The 27555-nt window shown below is 43.3% G+C and overlaps 1 protein-coding gene across 1 annotated transcript; it reads left to right on the top strand.

Annotated features, from left to right (window-relative positions):
- The first annotated feature begins 621 nt into the window (after window positions 1-621).
- Window positions 622-25386, top strand: KNG1 (kininogen 1). The gene is made up of 10 exons (XM_054038858.1): window positions 622-895; window positions 4105-4215; window positions 4745-4829; window positions 9364-9536; window positions 11284-11391; window positions 13313-13394; window positions 15585-15742; window positions 19979-20086; window positions 21204-21287; window positions 23912-25386. Exons 1-10 carry the CDS (start codon window positions 701-703, stop codon window positions 24797-24799), a joined length of 1992 nt encoding a protein of 663 aa, XP_053894833.1. The 5' UTR covers window positions 622-700; the 3' UTR covers window positions 24800-25386.
- The last annotated feature ends 2169 nt before the right edge of the window (window positions 25387-27555 follow it).

The following is a 27555-nucleotide window of genomic DNA, read 5'->3' as shown; positions in this document are numbered from 1 at the left end:
CTGCTTCTTAGAAGTCTTGCACCTTATTAGTAAACAGATCCCTGAAGATCACAGTGCTGCTGTCCAGAACCAGCACTTCTTGTCTCTGGGACATGACATGACCTTTTGGGTGTTTTTATAAACCTTATGTAATAATTCATTCAGAGTGGGAGTTTTTATGTCAAAAAGTAACCAGGAGCGAGAGGGCTACTAAATGTTCTGAGACTTTCGTGCTGCTGATGCTGGGGATTCGGGGGCGGGATAGCTCAGCAGTTTGAGCATTAGTCTTCTAAACTCAGGGTTGAGAGTTCAATCCTTGAGGGGGCCATTTAGGGATCTGGGGCAAAAATCTGTCTGGGGATTGATCCTGCTTTGAGCAGAGGGTTAGACTAGATGACCTCCTGAGGTCCCTTCCAATTCTATGATCTAACCCTCTGACTCTAATGTGCAGAGGCGTATCCTGTTATCTTGATGGCAGGTGGACAACCTTGATGTCATTAAAGTGACTGCACAAAGTTTGTTTGGATAAACCCAGAGGGTTGTTTGCTAGGCAAACAGGATATGATGAGAGTCCACCAACCCCATTTGCCCACTTACTCTGTTTACTGACCGACTGCTTCTGAAAAAAACCCAAGAGGTTATTAAATCCCTACCGGGGGTTCCCTTTTCATTTGTATTTGGAAGAGTCCCCCGATTTCAGAGGGGGCTTCTTTGTCTAGTTATGAAACTTTCCACTGTGCTAGTTCTCTGCTGCAGTTTTTTCTCTAGCAGAGCCAAGCCTCTTGCAACCCAGGATGCAGACTGTGATGACCCTAATGTCTTTGAAGCTGTGGACATAGCACTGAGAAAATATAATGGAGACAAAACAGATGGCAACCAGTTTGCTCTGTACATGGTGATGGAAGCCAAGAGAATAGTAAGTAAACTTTGCAAAAAGTATCTTTGATTTTTTTTTTTTTTTTTTTTTACTTATGCCCATCAGATTCTGCCCATCTCCCTCACGTGGAATCGCACCTTGGTCTGCATGATGTCCCAATGAAATCAAAGGAACTGGTTGCAGAGTAAGGTACTAATCGTCATGAAAAAGGGTAACAGAATCTGGTTCTGTGTCGTTCTCCTGTTCCTTAATAATACTGAGCCTTTACTCACACTAGTAAGCAGTTCCTGTCAGTGGGATTACTCCTACCAGGAAATGCTCACTGAGGTGAGTAAAGGGTTCAAAATCTGGCCCGACGAAAAAAACGCTAAATTCTTGTAATTAGGTCGAGGAAAGTACTAAAAGATCTGTGAGTAAAGTAGCTCCATTGAAATCAAGGGGGATACTCAAGGAGTAACGAACTACTCAACATGAGAAATGGCATCAGAATCTGGCCCTGTGTTTGCACTATATGGCAGGGTCTCTCAAGTGCCTTCGCTTGCAGTACTAAGGGGTCAATAGGTTGCAGGACTAAGTAAGGAAACCTGGTTTCTTTTCACAACTATACCACTGACCCAACATTGTCACCTTACCAAGTCACTATGTGGGGATACTAACATTTACCCATTGGGAGAGGGATAGCTCAGTGGTTTGAGCATTGGCCTGCTAAACCTAAGGTTGTGAGTTTAATTCTTGAGGGGGCCACTTAGGGATCTGGGGCAGAACTCAGTATTTGGTCCTGCTAGTTAAGGCAGGGGGCTAGACTCAATGACTTTTTAGGGTCCCTTCCAGTTCTATAAGATAGGTATATCTCCATATATAGGGAGGAATCTTTGAGGTCTCCAACAGAAGCATACTTATTATTAAAAGAAACTTGATGTGATCTTGTCTTGAAAAAAGCTGGTTGCAATGTGGAAAATATAGTTGCAAATAACTGATCTGACAAATGATAGAAACATTTTGAATCATTTGTGAATATTATGATGGTCTCCAGTCCTGAGTCACATATCTACCTAAAACATCAGTCAGTTTCTTGCTCATATATGGTGACAAGTCTAACAAAAGAGTATTTACTCCTGAGAACCACACAATGATGATGTTGCTATAAGGATAATGATAAGCACTATTTTACTTGGGAACAACATTAACGTCTTTCTACTGCATTGGATTTTAAAATGTAGATAATCAGAAACAATATATTAATAAGAATATTTAGCACTCAAAGATCTCAAAGCACTTTACCCAGATAAGAAACTGAGCTTGGAGAGGTGAAGTGTCTTGCTCAAGGTCATACAGTAAGCCAGTGTTACAGGTGGGACTGGAACCCACATCTCCTGATATCTAGACCCCCTTTCTCTAACCACTAGATGACATTGTCTTTTCTGGAAACAGAGTAAAAAATATTTCCTGTGTTTTCTAGACTTGCTATGAATCAGTTCATGCTAGAGAAAGGTGGGTGGAGGCACTTGAAGAGACTCCCAGAGCACAGTATCAAATACTAAAGTCCCACTTATGCAAACACTGCATTTGTTAATGTTAAGCACATAAGTCCAATCATCTTCAATTAGACTACTCACATGTTTAATGTTAAGCACATGCATAAGTCCTTGCAGAATAAGAGCCTTAATGACACCTCATTCCTTTCTAGTCTTCTGGTAATACACATTGTTAATATTCATAACAGTCTATGCTGGACATTTTAATTTTAATATATACATGTTTATTGCAGTCACTCTTTGCCTTTCCTTATCTAGACACACTGATTTAATTTTACAGAAACTCTGAAGTGAAAATGACGTGTTGCTTTGAATTTCTGATCCGTCTATGTTGGGGGGAGAGAAAGGGAGGAGCAAGAGGGAGGATTGCCAAAGCCCACAAGAGAGATTTGATCTGTTCTTAATTCTTCTTCTAAATATAGTCTAGATTTCTCTTATCACCAGTCTTGCAGTGCTGCAGTCATCAAGTAAATGGCTTATTAGTACACGTTCATGTACATTAATTGTTGATAAGATAATTAAACATAAAGGCTAGCTAGTGGAAGATTGAGCCTTCCCTAATAAAAGACATAGCTAGTGGCAATAATAATGAAATAAAATAACAAACAATGTAACATACGGCGCCAGCCCTTTCTCTCATTTACAGCCGTTACTCGCTGAAGTAAAGTTATTCCACATTTACACCAATGTAACAGAGAGCAGAATTGGGCCCATTATAGCTTCTCAGCTGGTATAAATTGGCATAGCTCCATTAAAGTCAATGACTCAAGCTGAGGATTCAGCCCATTGTGTTTTTTTCATCCTGCTTTACAGTCTGTGGAAATTATTTCATGCACCACTGAGCTGGAGCGACTATTTTGTGCACAACAGGAAGTGAGAAAGAACACTGGGCCAAATTCTGCTCTCAATAACACCAGTGTAAATCCATCATAATTCCACTAAAATCAACTAGACTTTAACTGAGTTAACTGTGGTATAATGAAGACAATAATCCTCTTGCTATATCCAGGGAGAGTTTAATTCTGCTGAATGTAATTCCCCATGTTCAAATTTGGCCAAGAACAGAAGTTAATATAACAACTCATCTTTTATTATTAAATGCCACAGGATTCCTAGTGACTAAAAATGGTTATCCAAAAGATACATCTTCAAGAACTGCAGTGCCTTTTGATGCCACCTGAGGGCATTGATTCACTATTGAATTTGGAGGGTAGGAGGAAGTGCCTCCTACTGACTTACCAACACCACATTAGCAGCATCTCAAGTATTTTCTCAGAAGGATCCCATCCTTCTACTGACCAGCCCCAACTATAATTAATAAAGGCTGACACAAGCACAATCCAATATGGTAGAGCTGCAGACCACCTAAGAGGCAGCTCATATTTGTTGAATCAGAGAGCATTTGAAATACTAGGATATAAAGGAGTTGAAAACATGACTGCTTTCTTGCACTATTTTTTCATCCTAGAGACAGTATGTGGAACAACCTAGGCAGTGGCTAAATAGAACAAATGATATAATTAGATATGTTAATTACTGAGTCAGAAAGATTTTGGAGATCTGCTCAATGGTGACATTAGCTAATTTAAAGCACACTTTATCATTCCTTGCTCTACACAGTACAGTATGAAAGCCCTTTGAAACCCTTATCCCCTCCAATGACTTGCTGTCTTATCACTATGCAAATGATGACTTGCATCTTGTTTTCTCCAGGCAGGCCCTGGAAAACAGTTCTTTGTGATGTACCGAATAAGAGAGAGCTCTTGTGCTGTTGGGGGAGATAAACTCTGGCGAGATTGTGATTACAGAGCATCTGCAGAAGCTGTAAGTGGCTGCCTTCTTTTAAAAAACTCTATATACGGAAGTAGCAATGTAACCAGCAAGATACCAGACTTTTGGGGATAGAGAGCACTTCTGCTATAAGTGACTCTGAAAATGGTATTGCGGGATTCCATATTTATTGCATCTCAGTGGAGTTGCAGAGGAAATGTGCTTTGTTTACAAGTAAAATGATGCAGCCTGATTCTCCTCTCACTTATTCCTCACTGATAGCCATTCAAACCCAACCTGGTGTCTGACAGTCAAGCTGGGCTATCACAGCAAGTAAGGTCCTGCAGGCCAAGTTATGCCCTCATTCACAAGTGTATAACCCTTGTTGCTGTCAATGGGATTGCACAGGTGTAAATGCTATCAGTTTGTATTCTTTTTGTCCACTAAACGTTGGTTACACTTCCCAGTTGTGTTTTATTATTGCAATAAACTAGCACAGGAGTATTTCACAGCATAAATATGGTGCTAACTGCATTTCTGCATCAGGTGGCTTAAAGACAAATGGTGTCATCTATGTTTGTAGGAATCAGGCGAATGTACAGCTCAAGTTTATGTTGATGAGACTGAGAAAATCAGTAACGTTACACAAGAATGCAGAATTATCCCAGGTATGTAACTGCTCAGAGTGGCATTATATAGTTGTATTGAATAAAAAGAACAACTACAAATTGCAAAAGAACTTTGTTGAGACTTCCAGGTAATTTTAAATCGTTTTCAGTGTTGTTGTAGCTGTGTTGGTCCCAGGATATGAGACAAACAAGGTGAGTGATGTAATATATTTTATTGGACCAACTTCTGTTGGTGGACAGGACAAGCTTTTGAGCTTCGCAGAGCTCTTCCTCAGGTCTAGAGAAGGTCACCAGAGTGACCAAACTAAACACACGCTGGGACAGATTGTTAAGCATAAGGAAGTCACACATTTTGTAGGAGACCACTTAAAAATGAAGCAAACAATTAACACCTCTGCAGTCACAGGGCAATGGAAAGTTAATAGGCATAGGGTGCATTACAAATTGTTGTAATAGGTCATAAATAGGGCCCTACCAAATTCACGTCCATGAAAAACGTGCCACAGACTGTGAAATCTGGTCTCCCTTCGTGAAATCTGGCCTTTTATGTGCTTTTAGCCTCTACTATATAGATTTCTCTGGGGGAGACTAGCGTTTCTCAAATTGGGGGTCCTGACCTAAAAGGGAATTGCAGGGAAGTGGCAAGGTTATTTTAGGGGGGTCACGGCATTGCCACCCTTACTTATGCACTGCGAGCTGGGCGGCTGGAGAGCTGCTGACCGAGGGCCCAGCTCTGAAGGTAGCAGTGCAGGAGTAGGTGTGGCAGTACCATACCATGCCATCTTTACTTCTGCGCTGCTGCTGGCGGTGGCTGTGCCTTCAAAGTTGGGCTCCCGGCCAGCAGCTGTTGCTCTCTGGCCATCCAGCTCTGAAGGCACCTCCGCCACCAGCAGCAGCGCAGAAGTAAGGGTAGCAGTATCGCAACCCCCTCTACAATAATCTTGTGACCTACCTCCCCCCCCCGCCCCCACAACTCCTTTTTGGGTCAGTACCCCTGCAATTACACACCGTGAAATTTAATATTTAAATATCTGAAAACATGAAATTTACGATTTTTTAAATCCTATGACCGTGAAATTGACCAAAATGGACTGTGAATTTCGTAGGGCCCTAGTCACCTAGTCATGAAACCAGCATCTCTGTTCAGTTCAGACTTCTTAATGTCCAACAGAGTTATGAATTTAAGTTCTCAGGCTCGTCTTTTGGAGGTGTTGTGCATGTTTCCTTTGAGGATGAGGACTGATAGGTCAGCTGTGGAGTGATTGCTTTGTGAAAAATGTTCGCCTATGGGTGATAAGGTGTTTTTGTCTTTTATCATTTTTCTGTGTGAGTTCATTCAAGAGCATCCTGATTGTCTGGTTTCATCCACATAGTTGTTGTTGGGGCATTTGATGCACTGGATGAGATACACCACATGTGATAGGCAGATGAAGGACCTGTGGATCTTGAAAGGTGCGTTGTGAGGGTACTGACCAACGTAACCATGGAGATATGTCTGTAGGTTTTCCATCTGTTGTTCTAGAAGGGTCTGATGCTGCCTTGAGTTGACATGTCCTGGTCTGTGGGGAGCTTGCTTCTAATGATGAGTTTGGGGGTTCTTTGAAGGCCAGAAGAGGTGGTTCAGGAAAGATTTCTTTCTTCCATCAAATATGGGTTGTAATTGTTTGATGATAATCCATATGGGTTCTAGTGTCTGGTAGTAGGTAACAACTGAAGGTATGCAATTAGTGGGCATTTTTTTTTCTGTTCTCCCAAAGTATTCGGGTGACCTATTCCATGATGCAATCTACTTCTCTGGCGGAATGTCCTTGTTTAGTGAAAGTGAGGCGAAGTGTGCTCCAAAGACGGCATGCCAGCAGCACGCCTCCAAAGGGAGGTGCGCCACAGCCCGTTCGGGGAAGCTTAGCCTCCCTGGCCACTTATACCTCACTTAAGTGCATTAAGGTGTATGTCCTGAATTTTCTCTTTGGTGCACATTCTCTACTCTCCACTGACATAAGTTGTTCCAAGAAAAGATTTTACCTCACCTATCTTGTTTCTCAGGTAATTTTAAAGGTAGGAGCCTGCATCATTCCATTCATAACCTCACAAATTATTTTCCACAGGCAACTACTCCACTTCCTTATGCAAGCATGTGTTGTGCCAATGGAACACTGGAAGATTGCTATTTAAAATACCTATTATCATGTAATGAAAACTAGAGTCATGGGCGGCATGTGACTCCTGCATCTGGGGAGGCTGGGCGTGAGTGCCAGAACCTCCCTAGAAGTGTGGGGGGCCACTGTTACCCGGAGTGTGGTCCCACCCCCTGCTCCACCCTGAGGCCCACCCCCACTCCGCCCCAGACCCTGCTCATGCTTGGCCCCCTTCCCCGAAAACCCCCACGCACCCGCTGTTCTCACCTCTCTGCTCCGTCCCCCCCGAGGATCCCCCTGCCCACACCTCTCTGCCTCTGGGGGTGAAGAGGCGCGAGCAGCAGGCAGTGGGGCCATGGGGAGGGGGTGAAGAGGCAGGAGAGGCAGGTGGTTGGGCCTTGGGGGAAGCAAAGGAGAAGTGTGAGCGGTGGGTACCTCAGGAAAGAAGTGGAACAGGGACGGGAAGAGGAACAGTGTGGTCGGGACCACAGGAGAAGAGCGGGACGCGGGAGAAGGGTCTTGGAGTGCAGCGCAGACGGGGCCCCGGCCGGGGCATCCTTTCAGAGGCAGCACTCCAAAGACAGCATGCCAGCAGCACACCTCCAAAGGGGAGGTACGCCACATCCTGTTTGGTGAGGCCTAGCCTCCCTGGCCTCTTATACCTGCTGCTCATGACCAGAATCTGCATGAAGAATGTTTTTAATCCTTTACATTTCAGTCAAATCAAAACTGATTTTCACTGGACCAAGGTACATCTGTGACCTATGGACTGGATATCCCCCAAATTATAAGTCTCTATCCCCATCCCCTGAGGCACAACAGACGTTCAAATAGCTTTGCTATATGGCAAAAATGTATCTTTTTCACTTTCTTCATACTCAAAAATTGCTAAACTGGTTTTGCTCAAATTTACTCAGTGTCCATGTTTTACTACCAACTAAATCATATTCTGTTTCAGATACATTTATAAGGCAATGGTGACATCTAGTTGCCAGGAAGGTTAATAAGCGGGATGTGCATTCCGTGGTTAACTCAAGGAAGGGATGCCTTTGATTTTGTTGTTTTGAAAGCTGAAAATCTACATTTTAATTGAATATATCAGCTGCACAGCATCAGAGGCACAGCTGCAGTTTTGCAAAAAGTGTAGAGGTTCTTCATTGCTCGTGGAAAGAGCTAAAATTGTGGGTAAGGCCACAATCACTTTAGAACAGGATACGCAGGATGTTTTTCTGCATTCTGATTTGTGACGGCACACACTGACAATAAGGTCAGCTACACTGGTGTACACTAGGAGTAGGTAAATTACTTACAGAGGAGTTACTTCAGATTTACCCTGGTGAGAGCAAAATGTTGTCCAATGACCCCTACAGGAAGAGGTAAACAATCGGGTCAGTCTGGTGAAGGATTTCACAGCTCAGTCTCTAATGAGTGAGTAATATATTGCTCAGCCTTCACTAGTGGAACTTGTCCTTAAAGAGATATTGGGCCAGTTCCTTGGCTGGTGTAAATTGGCATAGTTCCCACCAGCAGAGGATCTGGCCCTCAGATTTCACTTAAATTCCATAGAGATCTGATATTGTCTCACGTTGATTCTCAAGGTCGCTGAATTATGGAATTCATTTATGCACTGAACTATGAAATTAATTTATGAAAATCCAACCCATGCTTACAAGGCAGGAAAGGGGGTTAATAAGATTAGTGGCAGGGAACAGAATCTGGAGCCTCCTCCTTCCAGATTACCTATTCAAATCCAGCCCAGGTTGGTGGTGCTTGAAAGTTGATTACACCTGGTAAGTGGTTGACAGCCTACGCTGGGGCAGTTCAGACAATGCATCTGAAGAGTAGCTAGACCTGCATCTGTAGGGGAGATTCGAGTCATGATGGCCCACCTCAAAAGGTGCCAACTGAAATTTTAATGTCAAGTTTTCCATTACAGTGTGATGTGGAGTACAAGCACATTGAGCATGAACTCTCTGGTAAAAACCACAACCTCCTGGGGAATCTCCCTTTACTGCAGCTGCTGGCTGGGGCTGATGGATGACTTCCTCTCTTGCACAGTTTTAAAGCTGCATGCTGTATTTTCACATTAAAAGTAGAGAAGAGCCGGAAACAAAACTTTAGATCCAAAGACTCCTGAACTTGGGTGGGTGCAGGGTTTGGCATCTGAACTCAGATCTGGATCCAGATTTCAAAGGTGCCCATATAACTATATTGAACTGAGCCAAAAAGCCTGGTTCTGAACACCTTGAATATCCTTACCGGGGTGGGGCTGAAATCTGGATCTGTATTTTGCTGCTCAAGCTCTTCGCCAATCAAAAGGAATGAGGATTCTTCCTTAAACTCTCTCGCTTGTTCACAAAAAAATTGGAAGCTAAACAATCAAAGCTGTTTTACTAAGCAAAAAGCTGAATTTTTTGGTTGGTTTGTTTTTTTTTCAGCTGAAGGAAAGGTGATTCTTTCCCATGCCCCATGTCTTGGATGCTATCATCCCATACCAGGGAACAGCCTACAATTGTTACCCATTTTGAGATATGCTATTCGGCTCTTTAATCATCAGAGTGACCAATCCTCCCTTTTTGAAGTTGGTAAAATAATAAAAGCCTCCAGGCAGGTTTGTATATCAGATTTTTTCTTTATTTTATAAAAGAAGGTACTTTGGTTCTTTATATCTACCTGTAGTTAGTTCCATTTTATGATAGTAAAATATGTAACATAACACTTTTAACTTCTATAGATGGGGACACTGAGGCACAAAAAGCTAAATGCCTGATTTTCAGTGGTTTTACCCATGGCTTCTGAACTGCTACTGAACATAGATTGTCCTTGTCTCCAGTTTCAACTAAAACAGTGTCCAGCACTGGTACAGCTGTACACAGCACCAACCTATATTGTCAGCAATTGGTATATTTTGTGGTTTAGACAAGTCTAAAGAAAGAAAGTGGTTCAGAAAAATAAAAAGCCCACACTCTCTGTGAGACAGAAGTGGATTTTGCATTTTGGTCTTCAGTGGGAATTTTGAGCATACAAGGAATGCCCATTCAAGTCCCCAAAGTTCCATGTCAATTTGTGTTCCATGAAAGGGTTACATATCTGTGCCAGGGACTCAGCTTAGGCATCGGTATGACAGAGCTCTAAGCTATGTTTCTGATTTGATTTTAAGTATTGTATAACTTCACGCAATCTACGTTTACTTTTCCTTTGCATATTTGTATGCATTTATCTTTTTGTGTTGTTGCACACGTCAGTTTGAGCAGCGGTTTAATTTGCTCAAAATATCATGAACCAAATCAATTGTATTAAGAAACCAATTTCCGCCCTTTCTTTGTTAATGGCATCGATCACCTTAGCTGCAAGACACAGGGGCCTACACATTCCTTAATCCAAGGGGGGCTGCAGTGGAGCAGCTGGAGAGGGGATTGCTACACCACCTACACACTCTAAACAGTCTTCATGTCAGACTAGAATAAATTAAAGGATTTCATTGGGATGGAGTGGGGAAGGAATATTATGTATTTTTATGTTGATCCAGCATCCCTATCACTTCTGCATATAGGGCCTGATCCAAAATCCATTGAAGTCAATGGGATTAGGTCTGGTGTGCTGTAGAGCGGATAAGGCTACTCTGCTGTTCCATGAGTTGGGAGCAGTAGCCACAAACAGTGAGCTGCATCCTGGCATCCTGGGTCCAGGCTGGGGGATGGATTTTGCCTCTCCCCTTTCAGAACTTCACTTGCATAAAGTCAGAGTATTTGGGATTCATGTGGATTAGGTAAACTGCATCCTTACAGCAGATATTATTGGAAGTTGCCATTTAACAAACAAGAAAGTGACTAAAATCCTGAACAAGATAGAAGAAAATGCCCAAGGCAGATACAATTCTTAGTAAATAATAATTGCAGCACACCTGATAATAAATGACACCTACAACTCAAAGTTGTATTATTCAGATATTGTTATGCCATATGCTATACTTAGGATCATAGGAATTGCCACACCAGATCAGACCAGTATCCTCTAGTCCAGTAGCCAGTATCAGATACTTCAAAGGAAGATGTAAGAAACCCTGCACTGTGAAGTGGGTGGGGGAGAGGATTGGAATCTGAACCTGGAGCTGGTTACAAATTTCACAGCTAGCCCCTTTGACTCAGTTTACCCTTCTGTAAAATGAGAATAATAATTTCCTGCTGCACTGGGCTGTGGTGTGGTTTGATGAGTGCAGAGCAATTTGAAACCCTTGGATGGAAGGCATTACAGTATTACAGGGCAAAGTATTATCATCTTGCTATTTATTTGGTGATTTTATTTAATAGTTTTTCTTTCAAATATATATTGAATTATCTCCTAAATATTTGTTCCAGGTGGTGGCTGGATGGAATTATGCAGTTGAATATGAAGTTGAGGAGACTAATTGCACCAAGAATAATTTTCAGGATTTAAGTCCTGAGTGCAAACCCCTTGTTGGAGGTGTAAGTGGTATTCACGTACAGTTTATCAAAACAGCTTCTTACGTTGGTAATTCATTACTAAGATTCTGATTCAGCAAAGTATTTAAGCATCTGCTTAACTTAAGATATGTCTACACTGCAATTTTATAGCCCCGCAGTCTGAGCCCCACAAGCTCAAGTCAGCTGACACAGGTCAGCCAGGGGTGTTTTATTGCAGTGTAGCCATAACCTTAAAGTCAATGGAATTTAACCACAGGCTTAAAAGTTAAACATGTGCTTAAGTGCCGTGCTCCTTAGGAATGGATTTAAGCACATGTTTAAGTCCTTTGCTGAATCAAAGCCTAAAAAGGCAAATTCTCTTATGCAGCCTGGCCAAGGGAACTGCATTGGGAGAGCAGGAATGTGGAAATTAAAATGCTTCAGGCAGATATTTCTTAGGAAAAGCAAGTTGCTAAATTACTGTTATCTGCACTCCAGTCTATATGGGAAAACTTTTAATGATATGATAAATAAATACACATGCTCCAGCTAGGCTGTGCCATAAGTTACCAACTGCCTTGGTTATAGGTACATCTTTCAGGAGAATGGTTGAAACAGTCATTCTTTTTCTCCCCAACTGCGGCTAGTGGTGGCAAAAATTGTCTTGTGGATGGAAAAGAACATGCTACCAAAACTCATATTTCACCAAAAACTAGTTGTTACAAACAAGCGCCTCTGCAGAATACCTTTCCTGTTGCTCATGGGTGCCTTGAGAATGCTACCCAATTTTAGAAGTGTTGATGGAAAGGATGAGAAATGACTGCATAGTGAAAGAAGACGGGGCAGGGGCAGGCTATCTGGATTCAATTTCTGGCTCTGACACTGACTTGCTCTTTAACATTCAACAAGTCACTTACCCCGTCTGAGCCTCAGTTTCCCCATCTGTCAAATGGGATATCTGCCTATGTCACATGTATTCAGGAGGGCTACCAGTAATGGCATGTAAGATTGACCCACATATGGCCTGTAAGACTGGGCCTTAGCCATATAATACCTGAACCACTGAACTTAGCTGCCCATTGGTAGGTATTAGCAGGATAAGCAAGTCCCTTCAGCACATTTCCAGTAGTTGTAACCTCACACCAGTACTTCTGAATTTCTATCTTATACTGCAAGTTTTACTAGTGTGCACCCCGGAAATTGCTCACAGCAGTATTAGAAAGACTGGCCCCTCAGGGTATGTCTGCACTTCAGTGTAAGCCCAGAGTTCGAACTCAGGCTCAACCCTAACTCCCCTTCTGTCTGACCACAAATTGCACTCACCCAGGCTCCCAGAACCTCATGGGCATGACTCCAGTGGGGCTGCATCTACACAGCAAAGCAATAGGGCTTGAATCTTGGGTCCTGGCTTGACTCAGGCTCAGACCCTCCATGCCTGGGGGGTCCTGGGTCTGAGCCCTGGGTTGTGTGTAGACAGAAGAGGGTAAGGCTTGAGCCTGAGTTCGAACCCTGGTCTTACATGGCAGTGTAGACATACCCCAAGGGTATGATTCTGTAGGTACTAAGCATTCTAACCTCCCATTGACGTTAAAGGGAGTCAAGGGAGTTGTTCAGTACCTTTCAGGACCAAGTCAAAACCGGTCTCATTAATCTTTTATCAATATCTATCTATAATGGGTTCTTCCGATTTTCTCAGGAGGATTTCCCAAGGTCATCTTTTCTCCTGATCATAAATCACTGAACCTGATTTTGATCTCATTCACACCAGTGTAGATCAGGAGAAAATGCACTGGAGACAATGGAGACCGACCAGTGTACAAGACAACACAAGTAGGTCTCTCATCTCTCTCTGCACGACCCAGCGTTTGTTTGCTGTGAAGGAGGGCATCAGGACATTTACAAATGTGCTTGTTCCGTATTTCTAAGAGAAAATAAAGAGCTTTCCCCCCACCCCCCAACCCAGCTTGTAGGTACCTGTGAAGCCAAGGCCTACGTGGATCTTAGTGACACACTCGTGGATGTTGCACAGAAATGCAAGTTTCCAGGTATGTGACAACCATCTGTCAATTCAAAAATGTTAACAGTTGGTTACAATTACAAACTGATGAACAATAAAAATGCCAAGGAACTAAAAAAATCATGGAAGGGGAAAAGCTACTCTGCTGGCACAGCAAAACAATAAGGCCTTTTCCCCCCACAATGGAATATTAACAGATAATTTTCTCATTTCCTACAAGTATTGAAAATGCAGGGGAAAGTTCTCTTCTCTGATCTTTACGCTGCCATACATCTATGACATGTGAAGCTGGCTGCTGAACCCTGAATGGGGATCAGCAGGGTTAAGCTCAAGGTCAAACCCACCATGAAGATCAGCAAGGCAGCTCAGAGAGTATACTTATCCCTCTAAACTTTATTTACAGGTAAAATAAAGACCCCTATTTCTTTCCTCCTCCACCATCACCACTATCATTAGGAGATATCCTTTAAAGAGAAGTCATTATCACATAGTATCTTCAGTAAGCAGTTTTGTCTGTCATGTTTCCAGAAGAACTGTATTTTCCCAGGAGCTCTGATCTACCCCTCCAAGTAGTAGAGCTGCAGAGGGTCTCAATCAGGGGTACACATACCCTGGGGTATGCAGAGGTCTTCCAGGGGGTATGTCATCTCATCTAGATCGGGGTTCTCAAACTTTTTCTTGCTGAAGCCCACCCCAATAGGCTATAAAAACTCCACGGCCCACCTGTGCCACACAACTGGTTTTCTGCCTATAAAAGCCAGGGCTGGCATTAAGGGGTAGCAAGCAGAGCAGTTGCCTGGGGCCCCATGCCACAGGGGCCCCCACGAAGCTACGTTGCTCAGGCTTCAACTTCAGCCCTGTGTGGCAGGGCTCAGGGCCCCGGGCTTCAGCTCCATGTGATGGGGCTTTGGCTTTCTGCCCTCGGCCTCAGTGAGTCTAACGCTGGCCCTGCTTGGCGGACCCCCTGAAACCTGCTCGTGGCCCCCTGGGGGCCCCAGACCCCTGGTTGAGAACCACTGATCTAGATATTTGCCTAGTTTTACAATAAGCTACATTAAAAGCGCTATTATACAGCTCTATGTACTATATACTGAAATGTAAGTACAATAGTTATATTCCAATCCATTTATTTTATAATTATACAGCAAACATGAGAAAGTAAGCAATTTTTCAGTAACTGTGTGCTGTGACACTTGTATTTTTATGTCTGATTTTGTAAGCAAGTTGTTTTTAAGTGAGGTGAAACTGGGCTACGCAAGACAAATCAGACTCCTGCAAGGGGTACAGTAGCCTGGAAAGGTTGAGAACCACCGTTTAAAGAACTTTCACAAAGATACAGATATATGAAGAAGGAAAAAAAAGGCATAGAGGAACAATCCCTTTAACATGCACAAATTATTACTCCACATTCACAACTTGATTTTGTATGTACATCACCTCCTTAAATCAAAGAGCCATAGCCACTTTGGCTGGTGCTCTCAGAACCTGTCAACTGGATTCAAGAATTCAACTAGTGCTATTGCTGTTTTTATTTCATGTTACATCACTGTCCTTCATTCGATTCTTAAATTTGATAACTTGGACACTTAGTTTCTTTTCAGGGGTAAATTATCCCACCTACACCTGATTATTACCCAGCACCATACCTCTGACCAGACCATTTTGTTTATTGTCACTTCTTTCTAGTCTTCTGTTAGGACATAGATTGTTACCATTCCAAAATTTTAGATCTGCAGGTACAGGGTCACTACATGTGGCATGTGCTGCTTCCCCACCCATTCATAGACTTGTTTTGCTTCAAGGAATGATTATGTAATTCTTCAAACTACAATCACTCATTGCACTCAGAGATTTCAGGGATGAAAGGAGCCTCCTGTTTCCTCTAGTCCAGCCCATCACCCAAGTTCAGATGTTTCTCCTCTAGCAGTCACTTGCCACCCTCAATTTCTACTCTCATTTCCATGAGGAGCAATGTATTGATCAAATGCACTGTTTGACCCTCGGCGCCTAAATTCTGCTTTATCCTGAACACATCATTGATGTGACAACACAAACATCTACCAAATCAAGCCCCAAAATATTTTAGGTCCCACCCTAGCAGACTCAAACATAGCCAGGCTTGGCAGAGATAAATTTCTCCCTCAATAGTTTGCCCAAGCCCAATGTACACTGAATCTTTTGTTCCTTAGAGTTACTTGAAACCTGATGTTTCTTTCAGATGCATTGACTCCCATTTGTCTTGGCTGTCCAAAGCCCATCCCAATTAACAGTAAAGAACTGGAGGAACCACTGAGGGCTTCCCTGGAGAAGTATAATGAAGAGAGCCATGACGACTTCTATTATAAAGCTGACGTAATAGTACATGCCACAGTGCAGGTTGGGATTCTTCTTTCATTTTCATGTTCAGTTTTATTTAGGACCACCTCTCCATATTTCGTAGAGATGGGCCAAGGATATGGTGATGCCGGGGGTCAGGACTGAATCAGGGTTAAGGTTTGGATTTGGGTTTGAAATCTTGGGAGCTGGTCTATCTGCCTAAGTGTTTATACCACTTTGATCACCAGGGTATCTGAATGCCCATTCTTGAAAATTTCAGCCATCTTAGGATGCAGCCAAAAGGATCCCCAAAAAAATCCATCAACATATTTTTTATGTCTGATCTGGACCCAAAACAATAGGGCAGGGTTCCGATTAAGGAATCTGGTGTTTGTTACACCCCTCTTCTTTACCAAACCTTTTGGCATCATTTCATACAACATCAGAAATAGAAAAGACCTATGAGTAAGATCATCCAGTCCATCCTCCAGGTAAGCATTCTATACCATATATTCTCTGTTGTCTATCCTACAGTAGTTTTTAAAATCCCAAGCAATGGAGCCTTCACTATTTTCCTGAGGAATCTGTTAACTTACATCCTGAGTAACGCTCCAGAGCAGTGGTGGGCAACCCGTGGCCCATGGGCAGGTAATCTGCTGGCGGACCACAAGACGGTGTTTACATTGACCGTCCACAGGGCATGGCCGCCTGCAGCTCCCAGTGGCCACAGTTCGCCGTTCCCGGCCAATGGGAGCTGCGGGAACGAGGGCTGTCAATTAATCGGAGTTAACTCATGCAATTAACTCAAAAAAATTAATTACGATTTAAAAAATTAATTGAGATTAATCGCACTGTTAAACAATAGAATACCAATTGAAATTTATTACGTTTTTGAATGTTTTTCTACATTTTCAAATATATTGATTTCTATTACAACACAGAATACAAAGGGTACAGTGCTCACTTTATATTATTATTTTTATTAGAAATATTTATCCTGTAAAAATGATAAACAAAAGAAATAGTATTTTTCAGTTCACCTCATACAAGAACTGTAGTGCAAACTCTTTATCGTGAAAGTTTAACTCACTAATGTAGGGGTTTTTTGTTACATAACTGCACTCAAAAACAAAACAATGTAAAACTTTAGAGCCTACAAGTCCACTCAGACCTACTTCAGCCAATCACTCAGACAAACAAGTTAGTTTACATTTACAGGAGATAATGCTGCCTGCTTCTTATTTACAATGTCACCTGAAAGTGAGAACAGGCATTCACATGGCACTTTTGTAGCCGGCGTTGCAAGATATTTACGTGCCAGATGCGTTAAAGATTCGTATGCCTCTTCATGCTTCGGTCACCATTCCAGAAGACATGCTTCCATGCATCAGTCTGCTCTGCTTTGGATGGTTTTCGAGCAGAACCTGTCATCAGCATGGACGCATGTCCTCTGGGATGGTGGTTGAAGCATGAAGGGACATATGAATCTTTAACGCATCTGGCACGTAAATATCTTGCTACGCCGGCTACAACAGTGCCATGCAAATGCCTGTTCTCACTTTCAGGTGACGTAAACAAGAAGCGGGCAGCATTATCTCCTCCAAATGAAAACAAATTTGTTTGTCTGAGTGATTGGCTGAAGTAGGACTGAGTGGACTTGTAGGCTCTAAAGCAGGGGTGGGCAAACTTTTTGGCCCAAGGGCCACATCTGGGTATGCAAATTGTATGGCAGGCCATGAATGCTCACAAAATTGGGGTTGGGGTGAAGGAGAGGGTGCGGGCTCTGGGGTGGGGCCAGAAATTAGGAGTTCAGGGTGCAGGAGGGGGCTCTGGACTGGGGCAGGAGGTTGGGGTGCATGGGGTGGGATGACGGCTCCAGCTGGAGCGGGCTCTGGGGTGGGGCTGGGGATGAGAGGTTTGGGGTGTAGGAGGGTGCTCCAGGCTGGGACCAAGGGGTTTGGCGTGTGGGAGGATGCTCCGGGCTGGGGCAGGGAATTGGGGCACGGGGGGAGGGGTTAGGGCTCCAGCTGGGGGGTGTAGGCTCTGGGGTGAAGCTGGGGATGAGGGGTTTGGGGTGTAGGAGGATGCTTCATGCTGGAACCGAGGGGTTCGGAGGGCGGGATCGGGATCAGGGCTGGGGCAGGGGGTTGGGGGGCAGGAGGGGCTCAAGGGTGCAGGCTCCGGGCGGCGCTTACCTCAAGCAGCTCTTGGAAGCAGCGGCATGTCTCCCATCCAGCTCCTATGCGGAGCTGTGTCCAGGCAGCTCTGCGCGCTGCCCCATCTGCAGACACCACCCCTGCAGTTCGCATTGGCCACAGTTCCCAGCCAATGGGATCTGTGGGGGTGGTGCTTGGAGCAGGGACAGCGTGCAGAGCCCCCTGGCTGCCTCTACGCAGAAGAACCGGATAGGGGACATGCCAGGGCTTCCAGGAGCCACACAGATCTGCGGCACGTGCACATGGAGCAGCCCCCGACCCTGCTCCCCGGCTGGAGTGCTCCAGCGGGGCAAGCCCCAGACCCCGCACCCCAGTGGGAGCTTGAGGGCCAGGTTAAAACGGCTGGCGGGCCAGATGTGGCCTGCAGGCCACAGTTTGCTCACCCCCGCTCTGAAGTTTTACATTGTTTTATTTTTGAACGCAGGGTCTTTTTGTACATAACTCTACATTAGTAAGTTCAACTTTCACGATAAAGAGATTGTACTACAGTACTTGTATTAGGTGAACTGAAAAATACTTTATTTTATTTTTTACAGTTCAAATATTTCTAATCAAAAATAAATATAAAGTGAGCACTGTACACTTTGTATTCTGTGTTGTAATTGAAATCAATATATTTGAAAATGTAGAAAACATCCAAAAATATTTAAATAAATGGTATTCTATTATTGTTTACTCGTGCAATTAATCAAGATTAATTTTTTAATTGTGCGATTAGTCATGATTAATTTTTTTAATCACTTGCAGGGCCGGCTCTAGGCACCAGCATCCCAAGCATGTGCTTGGGGCGGCGCTTTTCAAGGGGCGGCACTCTGAGGTTTTGTTGGTTTTTTTTGCTTTTGCTTTGGTGGCAGCACTCCAGCTTTTTGTTGTTGTTGTTGCTTGGGGCGGCAAAAAACCTGGTGCCGGCCCTGATCACTTGACAGCCCTAGTTTACACATGGTATGTGATTAAAACAAAACAATCCTCATCTTCTCCACTTCACCAAAAATATCAGTCTCAACACCCTGATTGTTTGCCTCTCCCACAAAAGTCTGTGTGCCTCTTCCACATTGCCCCAGACACATGGTTCACCCTTCCTGAGCTGGTCTGGAAGGTCTCTATCCACTTTCTCCTCATTGACATGCTTCCTTATTGATCTGTTTCAGCACTCACTGAAGTCAATGGAAAGTCAATTACCTCAATGGGCACTGGATCAGGCCCCAAGGCCCACTTCTTCTGTGAAGCCAACAAAAAATTAGCCAGCTAACAGATTTGTTAAATAATATCACAATATTAAAAACACTTCTAGCCCACCATGGCATGCACTAGCCTCGCTGAGCAATCCACATGATCTTATTGATCTTACCTGTGCTTTCTTCTTCAACTCTGTCCCTATTGTCTAGAAACCCCCTTGTTATATTATGAGTGAAATTAGTATATAAATAGTTTCAGGGAAGGAAATGTGGGTGAAATCTTGGCCCCATTGAAATCAATGACAAACTCCCACTGACTTCAGTGGAGCTAGAATTTTACCCCATGTCTGTTGTTTCTACTGGGAGGTGCTTACCACCTTTTGGAGTGTGGTAAAAAATACTAAATAATAACAACAACAAATCAACTGTCCCAGGCACATTAATGAACCATTATAGTTTAGCTCTTTAATGTGTTTGGCAAATAGTTTGTTTTTCACTGAGGTTATATTTATCAGACTCTTCATTTTACCTCACCTAACTTCCCTTCCCTTATGTTTGGCTCCCTACAGTGGTGTCTCTTAATTATTTCCTTCGTTAGTAATGAAATTCCTGCAGTCATGCAGTAAAACAAAGCCAGAATTGTGGACCTCACGTTCTTTTGACCTTTTTGTCTCCTCCAATTTCAGTGCTATGATGATTTTTGAGGGTAGAATGGGAGTAAAGAAGATAGGTCAATTAGAAATGTATACTGATTGTCACTTTTACTGTCAAAGGGTTTTGTTTGTGTGTTCTTATGCACATACCCCTGGTGGGAAGGTGTTCAGTTTTTAGAGCACTGTCTTTTCTGTGAACCTATTGTAATAAAAGCACATTTAATGAGGAAAATCTTCTTACTGATTTTTCAGGTGGTTGCTGGACAAAATTATAATATAACATTTAGAATTAGGAAGACAAACTGCTCAAAGACAGATGTCAAGAAACTGAATGAAGATTGTGCGGCTACAATAGACGGTGTAAGTGATTGGGATGCTGTAGACCACCAAGTCAGAGGGAAGGCTCCAAATTAATCCAATTGAATTGCACCAGAGATGATCATGTTGTAAAAAAAAAAACCCCCAAAAAACAAAAATAACCCCCACCAAACCAGCAACCCAGGTTTGGTGTTTTTATTAGATAACTTCAATTGGCCTTTGCTACCACTAGTCAGCCAGATCAATAAATGCTAGTCATTCCTCAATAAACTGAAGGAGTTTTCTCTCCTAGCATTATCTTTACCTTTATCATTAGCTCTGTGTGTGACCCAAGATATTGCCAAGGACAGCAGAAAGAGTTGCTTTGGTGGAGTCACTCCAACTGCACAATCTGTCTGCTTAATGCAAAGCTAATTGGATAATTTTTTGACCATTTTATGGGTTGTGGATTCAAAAAAGAAAGGGGGGGAGGGTACTACCAGGGTGTGAGCAGGCTGATGTTGCGGGAGTGGAGTGCTCCTATGGCTAGGGGCTGGCACACTTGGGGCAAAGGGAGGTATGCCAGTTGGCTGCTGTTGGGGTCGAACAATGGGTTAGGGCTGCTGGAGGGAGCACTTCTAAGGTTGGGGAAGAGGGCCTGGTCAGGATGGTGCTGATGGGACTGTTTTAGCAGAGTGGTGGTGGGTGGATCTCCCCACCACACACACACACACTTTCTCCCACCTGGAAGAGCTCATTTCTGAGGGTTGAAAAATACTATGGCAAGGGGCAGTAAAGTCAGTTCCACCGAGGCACCCAGTAACAATGGCCACTTTTGAAATGTTTGACCTTAACCACTCTGTACCTCAATTTCCCCATCTTAAATAGCAATAATGACATCAACATTTACCTACCCTCAGGGATGCGATGAGGATTACCTAGCTAATGCTTATAAAGTACTTTGGAGATGAAAAGTGCTGAGAATTAGCATTATGAGTTGAACAGATAAGACAGATGGATTCCATATATATTCACATAAAGCTTCAAATATAATAAGGTCTTTAAAAGGGTCACTAAAATTGTATAGCTTTAGTCATACATAAGTCTGTTCTGATGTTTGTGACATATTGTTGTTTTAAGAGCTCATGTTAGCTTTATTTGTTTGTTTGTTTGGTGACAGGAATCTTTGCAATGCACAGCACAAGTTTATGTGATACCCGGGACAAAGACAGTAGGCCCTAAGGTTAGCTGCACCAAAGAGCAGGTACGCATTCTCAATAAATATATTATTTCATTTCAGACTACTTACAACTCTATATGCGAAATCTGTAGTGAGGAAATATTTGTATCCCTTTATCTGTCTCCCAAAACATCCAGTTCTCAGATTAGCTCATGTTTTTATCCTCAGATTAGCTCATATCTTGTATTTTTAAAGAAAGGCAAATGATCACTTGTAATCATCTTAGTAATGTGACCATTCCTCTCGCCCTCTGACCTCAATGACCCAGGCTGAGCTAATGCAATGCATGAGATGAGATGCTGGGCTAAGTAAGGATACATCTACACTGCACTTGGAAGGAAGCCTCGCAGCCCAAGTCACAACATCAAAGCACTGTCTACACAGATATTTTCAACCCAGTAGCAGGAGTCCTGCTAACACAAGTCTGTGGTCCTGGACTGGGAAGTTCACTTCCAGGTGCAGTTTAGACATACAATGAGAAACTGCAGAAGGTGCAGAATAAGACAGCAACATTACCATGAGTATAGAGACTATTCTGCCTGCCTGATGATTGGTTCTTTGCAGGATCTATCATGCTCAATTCTGTGAGATGCTGAGCACCGTCAATCCCCATAGATGTGTATGTTGATTGAGTTTGCAAACTGGGTTGGACAGGAACCAAACCATGTTGGATATTTGATGTAGAAAGAGCAATAAAGTTCTGTGGATCAGCTGAATAGATATTCTTACAAAGGGTGTTCTATATTACCCTGTTTCCCCGAAAATAAGACATCCTCCGAAAATAAGGCCTACTTACAGTTTTGCCTCTCGTTGTAATATAAGGCATCCCCCCGATAATAAGACCTCCCCGATAATAAGGCATCCACCGATAATAAGGCATTTTTCATTTCTGAAAAATAAGACATCCCCTGAAAATAAGACCTAGCGCATCTTTGGGAGCAAAAATTAATATAAGACACTGTCTTATTTTCGGGGAAACAGGGTAGTTTAGACAGGGAGGGCTCCGTTCTGGTCACCTGGTATCAAACACAGAAGTTTTGTAGCATAGACATTAACCTATGTTTATTATTCTCTAGTGACCCATACAATACAGATCTTCAAACCAGAAACTAAAAATTCAATAAGTAATACTTCACTTAATAAAATAAGCCAGGTCTTTGTTTCGTGCCTGCTTTGAAACTAGACTGAAGTGTGCATCACAATCCTTCCTCAGTACGATATTCTGTGCTTATAGCAGAAGCATTTTAGTTCCATAATTCAAAAGTATTGTTCACAGTCTAAGGCCTTGGCTACACTTGCAGCTGTACAGTGCTGTGAGGTAAACCTGTCTTTGTACAGCTGAGTAGGGAAAAGCGCTGCAGTCTGTCCACACTGCCAGCTGCCAGCGCAGTGGTGTGGCCACACTTGTAACATTTGCAGCTGTGTTGGGAGCGGTGCATTATGGGCAGCTATTCCAGCATTCATGTGGCTGCAACGTGCTTTTCAAAACGGGTGGGGGGGAGTGGATTGTGACAGGGAGTGTGGGGGGAGAGAGAGTGCTTTTTGGAGCATGTTAGCTCTCTATTTTGCAAGTTCCGAACTCCCAGCCCCCTGCTCATTCATTTACTCACTCAAAGCAAGCTGTAAACTGTTTGCTTTTCTCTGTGGTACGAGCTTTGAAACAGGCACTTCCGCATTCCTGCAGCCGGTCACAACAATGGAGAGGATTGGCCACTTGACAAGATGATTAGTACAGCGCTGCAAGCGTTTACACTCACACCCGTGAGTCATAGCCACTCCGCTGCAGCTGTTATTCCTCTCGGGGAGGTGGAGTACCTGCAGCGGTGTACCCAGGGAGATACAGCGCTGTAAGTGCCCTGCCAGTGTGGACAGGGAGTGAGTTACAGCGCTGGGGGAGGTTTACAGCGCTGTAACTTGCAAGTGTAGCCAAGGCCTAAAACCAGGGCCGGCTCCAGGCACCAGCTTAACAAGCAGGTGCTTGGAGCGGCCAAGGGAGAGGGGCGGCACCTGCAGCAATTCGGGGGCACCAAGTCCCTCACTCCCTCTAGGAGCGAAGGACCTGCCGCTGAACTGCCGCCGCCGATCGCGGCTTTTTTTTTTTTTCCCCCAATTGCTGCCGCCGATCGCGGCTTTTTTTTTTTTTTTTTTGCTTGGGGCAGCAGAAATGCTAGAGCCGGCCATGCCTAAAACCGCTGTATAAAGCGTGTCAGCACTTGTCCTACTGTACTGTACTATTCCATCCTAAAGGTGGCTGGATTTCAGTGATGAGTGAAGTGTTTTCTTTAGCTAGAATCTCTAAAACACTATGAAGTGTTGTTATTATCACCCTTATAGATATACATGGCTATCCAGCTTAGTTCACGAGATCTGTTAACAACATATTTTTGTTAATTGATTCACATTTACACATCATCTGCAATTTGCTAGTTCTCAAATATTTGAAACTAAGGCAGGCAGTCAACAAAGAACCCCCCCCACACACACACCCCGTCTCACCTTCTTTTTAAGCACTATTTTTTAAAAAACTTGGCAAGAGATGTCTACCTTTTACATTGCAACCACAAGCAGAATTGTTTCAAATGGTGTACTATGTGTAAATACTAAAATTATTGCAATATATTTGTCTAATATCTCCTGTTCCTTTTTAGAATCTATTAATGAGAAGGCCTCCAGGCTTTACTCCTTTCCGATCTCTATATGAGGAAGCTGAAACCATTCAACACCTCCCCCAAATTGAAAAGGGACCTATAGAAGGGCAAGCCCCTGCCAGGGGGGCAGGAAAAGATGTTAGGCATGAACCAGCACATGAACAGGGTCACAGACATGACATTGGGTGTGGACCAGAACATGAACATAGAAGTGGACATGGACATGATGATGAACATAGGTACAGACATGATACTGGGCATGAACCAGAACATGAAAATAGACGTGGACATGGACATGAGGGTGAACACAGGTGCAGACATGATATTGGGTGTGGACCAGAACATGAACATAAGGATAAACATGGATGTGGGCACGGGCATGGAAAACATAAGGATAAGCAAAAGAAGATAAAGGACAAACATAAACATTCAAAAGATGAGTCTTCTGAAGAATCCCATGAGAAGGTCACTAACCAAAAGGAGACACTGATAGCTGCAGTAGCTGAAATAACCGAAGGTACACAATCTCATAAGCCTGATCTGGTAGAGCTAGATGTGCTATCTAGTACTCAGCAGTCCGCAGTAGATCCAACAGATGGTTTTATTGAGATCCCTGATCTCCCTGCAGAACCAGACAGCCCTGGAATTATTCCCAATATTCCTTTATTTGATGGGTTGCCAGATCTCCCAGAACCATCTGTCCCAAAGTGTCCAGGAAAGCCATGGAAACCAATCATAAACCTCTCAACTACTACTAACAAACCTAAAGTACTGACAAATGAGGATCTTTTACCACATTCGTCTGAAGACACCACCCCAGTACCAGAAAAAAAAGCACCTACCCCCCAGAGCTCAGGTGATTTTGACCTCTTGGATATTCTACTGTAATTCAAACAATTTATAGTCCATTTTTTTAGGCAACAAACAGAAAATCATAAAAATTATTTTCTTTTGAAATGTATAATAGTATAGAGCAGTGGTTCTCATTTTGTTAGCTATGATACTTAAAAGAGTCACCAGCAGTTTTCTGGAGGAATTGAGAGCATGAGCCAATTCTCTGTGCCTGACTCTCTCCTTACACAGGTGTAGATCAGGAGTAACTCCATTACAATCAATGAATTATACTGGCATAGAAAAAGCATAAGTGAGAGGAAAGGCCACTTTTCTCTAGTTTTCTGCAGAAGTGGATTTATTCAGTTACTTGCAACTCATCATCCTCACCTCAGATGCCAGAAGCACACTAAGAACCACTGCACGGATTCCATCGCACCATGTTTGAAACATTGTGGAAACCAGTATAAAGAATTCTGGGAGTCATCTGAGGAAATCCAGTCAAATGAAGCTTGAAAAGAGGGCACAGTATGAAACAGGGTGAGAATCCCTTCCTTAGATGTTTAAAACCATATTTTTCATCTCTGCAGGACTGATAAATGTTTGGAGAATACAAAATAACAAAATAAAAGGAAAATGTATGACTTGTGAATGTCTTTACTCCAATTAACATTTCCGCCAGTACTTCACTTATCAGGTTCCCTTCTTGGAAGAGATGTTAAAGGGCAGCTCAGACAATCCAAGATAAAGAATTCTCACTCATACAGGTTCCTACTAGAATAAATTTTCAAAGCTACATTACTATTTTCTGTATATAAAATATTAACTATTCTATATGGAACCGCCACTGCAACTGAGAGACTTTCATGTGGCAGAGGTGCTCAGAGACTTTAGGTCTGGTTATAGTAATATAGGTAGGGTCCTACCAAATTCACATCCACGAAAAACACGTCACGGACTGTGAAATCTGGTCTCCCTCTGTGAAATTTGGTCTTTTATATGCTTTTAGCCTATACCATACAGATTTCTCTGGGGAGATTAGTGTTTCTCAAATTGGGGGTCCTGACCCAAAGGGTTGTGAGTTCAATCCTTGAGGGAGCCATTTAGGTATCTGGGGCAAAAATCTGTCTGGGGATTAGTCCTGCTTTGAGCAGGGGGTTGGACTAGATGACCTCCTGAGGTCCCTTCAAACTCTGATATTCTATGATTAATAAGAAAAAGGCAGTTGCAGGGGACTGGTAAGGTTATTTTACGGGAGTCACGGTATTGCCACCCTTACTTCTGTGCTGCCTTCAGAGCTGGGCAGCCAGAAAGTGGTGGCTGCTGACCAAGAGTCCAGCTCTGAAGGTTGCAGCACAGAAGTAGGGGTGGCAATACCATACCATGCCATCTTTACTTCTGTGCTGCTGCTGGCAATGGCTGTGCCTTCAGAGCTGGGCTCCCAGACAATAGCTGTCGCTCTCCGGTTGTCCAGCTCTGAAGGCACCTCCACCACCAGCAGCTGCACAGAAATAAGTGTAGCAGTACTGCAACTCCTCCCCCCCCCCACACACACAATAATCTTGTGACCCCACCGCAACAACTCCTTTTTGGGTCAGGACCCCTACAATTATGCGCTGTGAAATTTCAGATTTAAATATCTGAAATCATGAAATTTATGATTTTTAAAATCCTATGACCGTGAAATTGACCAAACTGGACTGTGAATTTCATAGGGCCCTAATTATAGGTGACACAGTCTATACTTAAGGCTGTCTGACACTTTCCACTATAAAATACTGTTTTCTGTTGCTTATAACTCTGCCAAATGTAAATTGTTCAGGCTGATATTTTCCATGCTGGGTGTCTGCCAAAGGCTATTTTTTTTTACTTATTTTGAAAGTTTCAGCTAAAATGGTTCAGCCATTTTGGAGAACAAGGTTAGAGAAAAATACACTGTTTTGCCCATGTTAAAAAAAAAAAACTATTATAACTGTTTTGCCGAGAAGCTCTAGAACCTCAGTGCTTTGGAACAAAGGCTTAAAAATTGGCAGGGATTGGTTGGGAGGGGTCACGCTGGTGTCAGAGTTGTGTTTTTTGCCATGCCCATGAAAATCCAACCAAATTTGGCCAAGTTATAAACCTCTGAAAAATCGCAGATGGCACATATTCAGTAGAGGTTTGTTAGCATTTGGCAACTAAATTCTCTGAAGTTTCCATCCAGACTATTCATGCTCCAGACCAGGTTTTCAGGAGCTGAGCTGGACTTTCCCTACAGTTGTGCCTCCTGGCTGCCTGTGGCACCAGCACCAGAAGTGGTATCAGGGAGAATGTCTCTCCTGTGCTCACAATGTTCCTTCAGCTGACCCCCAAGCAGCAAGGAAGAGGACCAGGAAGAAGCACCCTGACTGGAGTACAGGGTATGGGGTGTGTGTGGAAGAGATACAGGATGCAGGGAGAAATGCAGGAGCTTGGTGGGAGAAAAGAGAATAGGAGCCTGGAGAAGAAGGGGTTTAGGAGCTGGGGAGGATCAGAGCAGGAGTGGGGGAATATAGGCAGAGAATGAGAATGGGGCAGGAGCAGGGGGAAGAGAACAGGGACAGGATTCAGGCAGGGGAAAATAGAAGCAGAGTGGGGAGACAGGGGCAGGAGTTGGATGGGGTCACTGGCAAGAGCAAGGGGGGATAGCAGTATGGGAGAAGAAAGGGGTAAGAACTGGGGTTGGGGGTGAAATAGGAGCAAAAGGGCACAGGGATGATTTATTTCAAAAAATGTCAAAAAAGGTTTCATCATTATCAAAATACTTTGTTTCGATTTTTTTTGCCCCAAAATGA

Source organism: Malaclemys terrapin, chromosome 9 (genome assembly GCF_027887155.1).
Source record: "Malaclemys terrapin pileata isolate rMalTer1 chromosome 9, rMalTer1.hap1, whole genome shotgun sequence".
Taxonomy (NCBI): Eukaryota; Metazoa; Chordata; order Testudines; family Emydidae; genus Malaclemys; species Malaclemys terrapin.
Note: the sequence above shows the minus strand (reverse complement) of the source record. Positions and strands in the feature narration are given on the sequence as shown.

Coding starts and splice junctions, on each gene's coding strand:
- KNG1 (XM_054038858.1), top strand. CDS start 701: ATGAAACTTTCCACTGTGCTAGTTCTCTGCTGCAGTTTTTTCTCTAGC. Junction 4,830..9,363: donor AGAATGCAGAATTATCCCAG/GTATGTAACTGC, acceptor TTTTTTTTTCAG/CTGAAGGAAAGGTGATTCTT. Junction 21,288..23,911: donor TTAGCTGCACCAAAGAGCAG/GTACGCATTCTC, acceptor GTTCCTTTTTAG/AATCTATTAATGAGAAGGCC.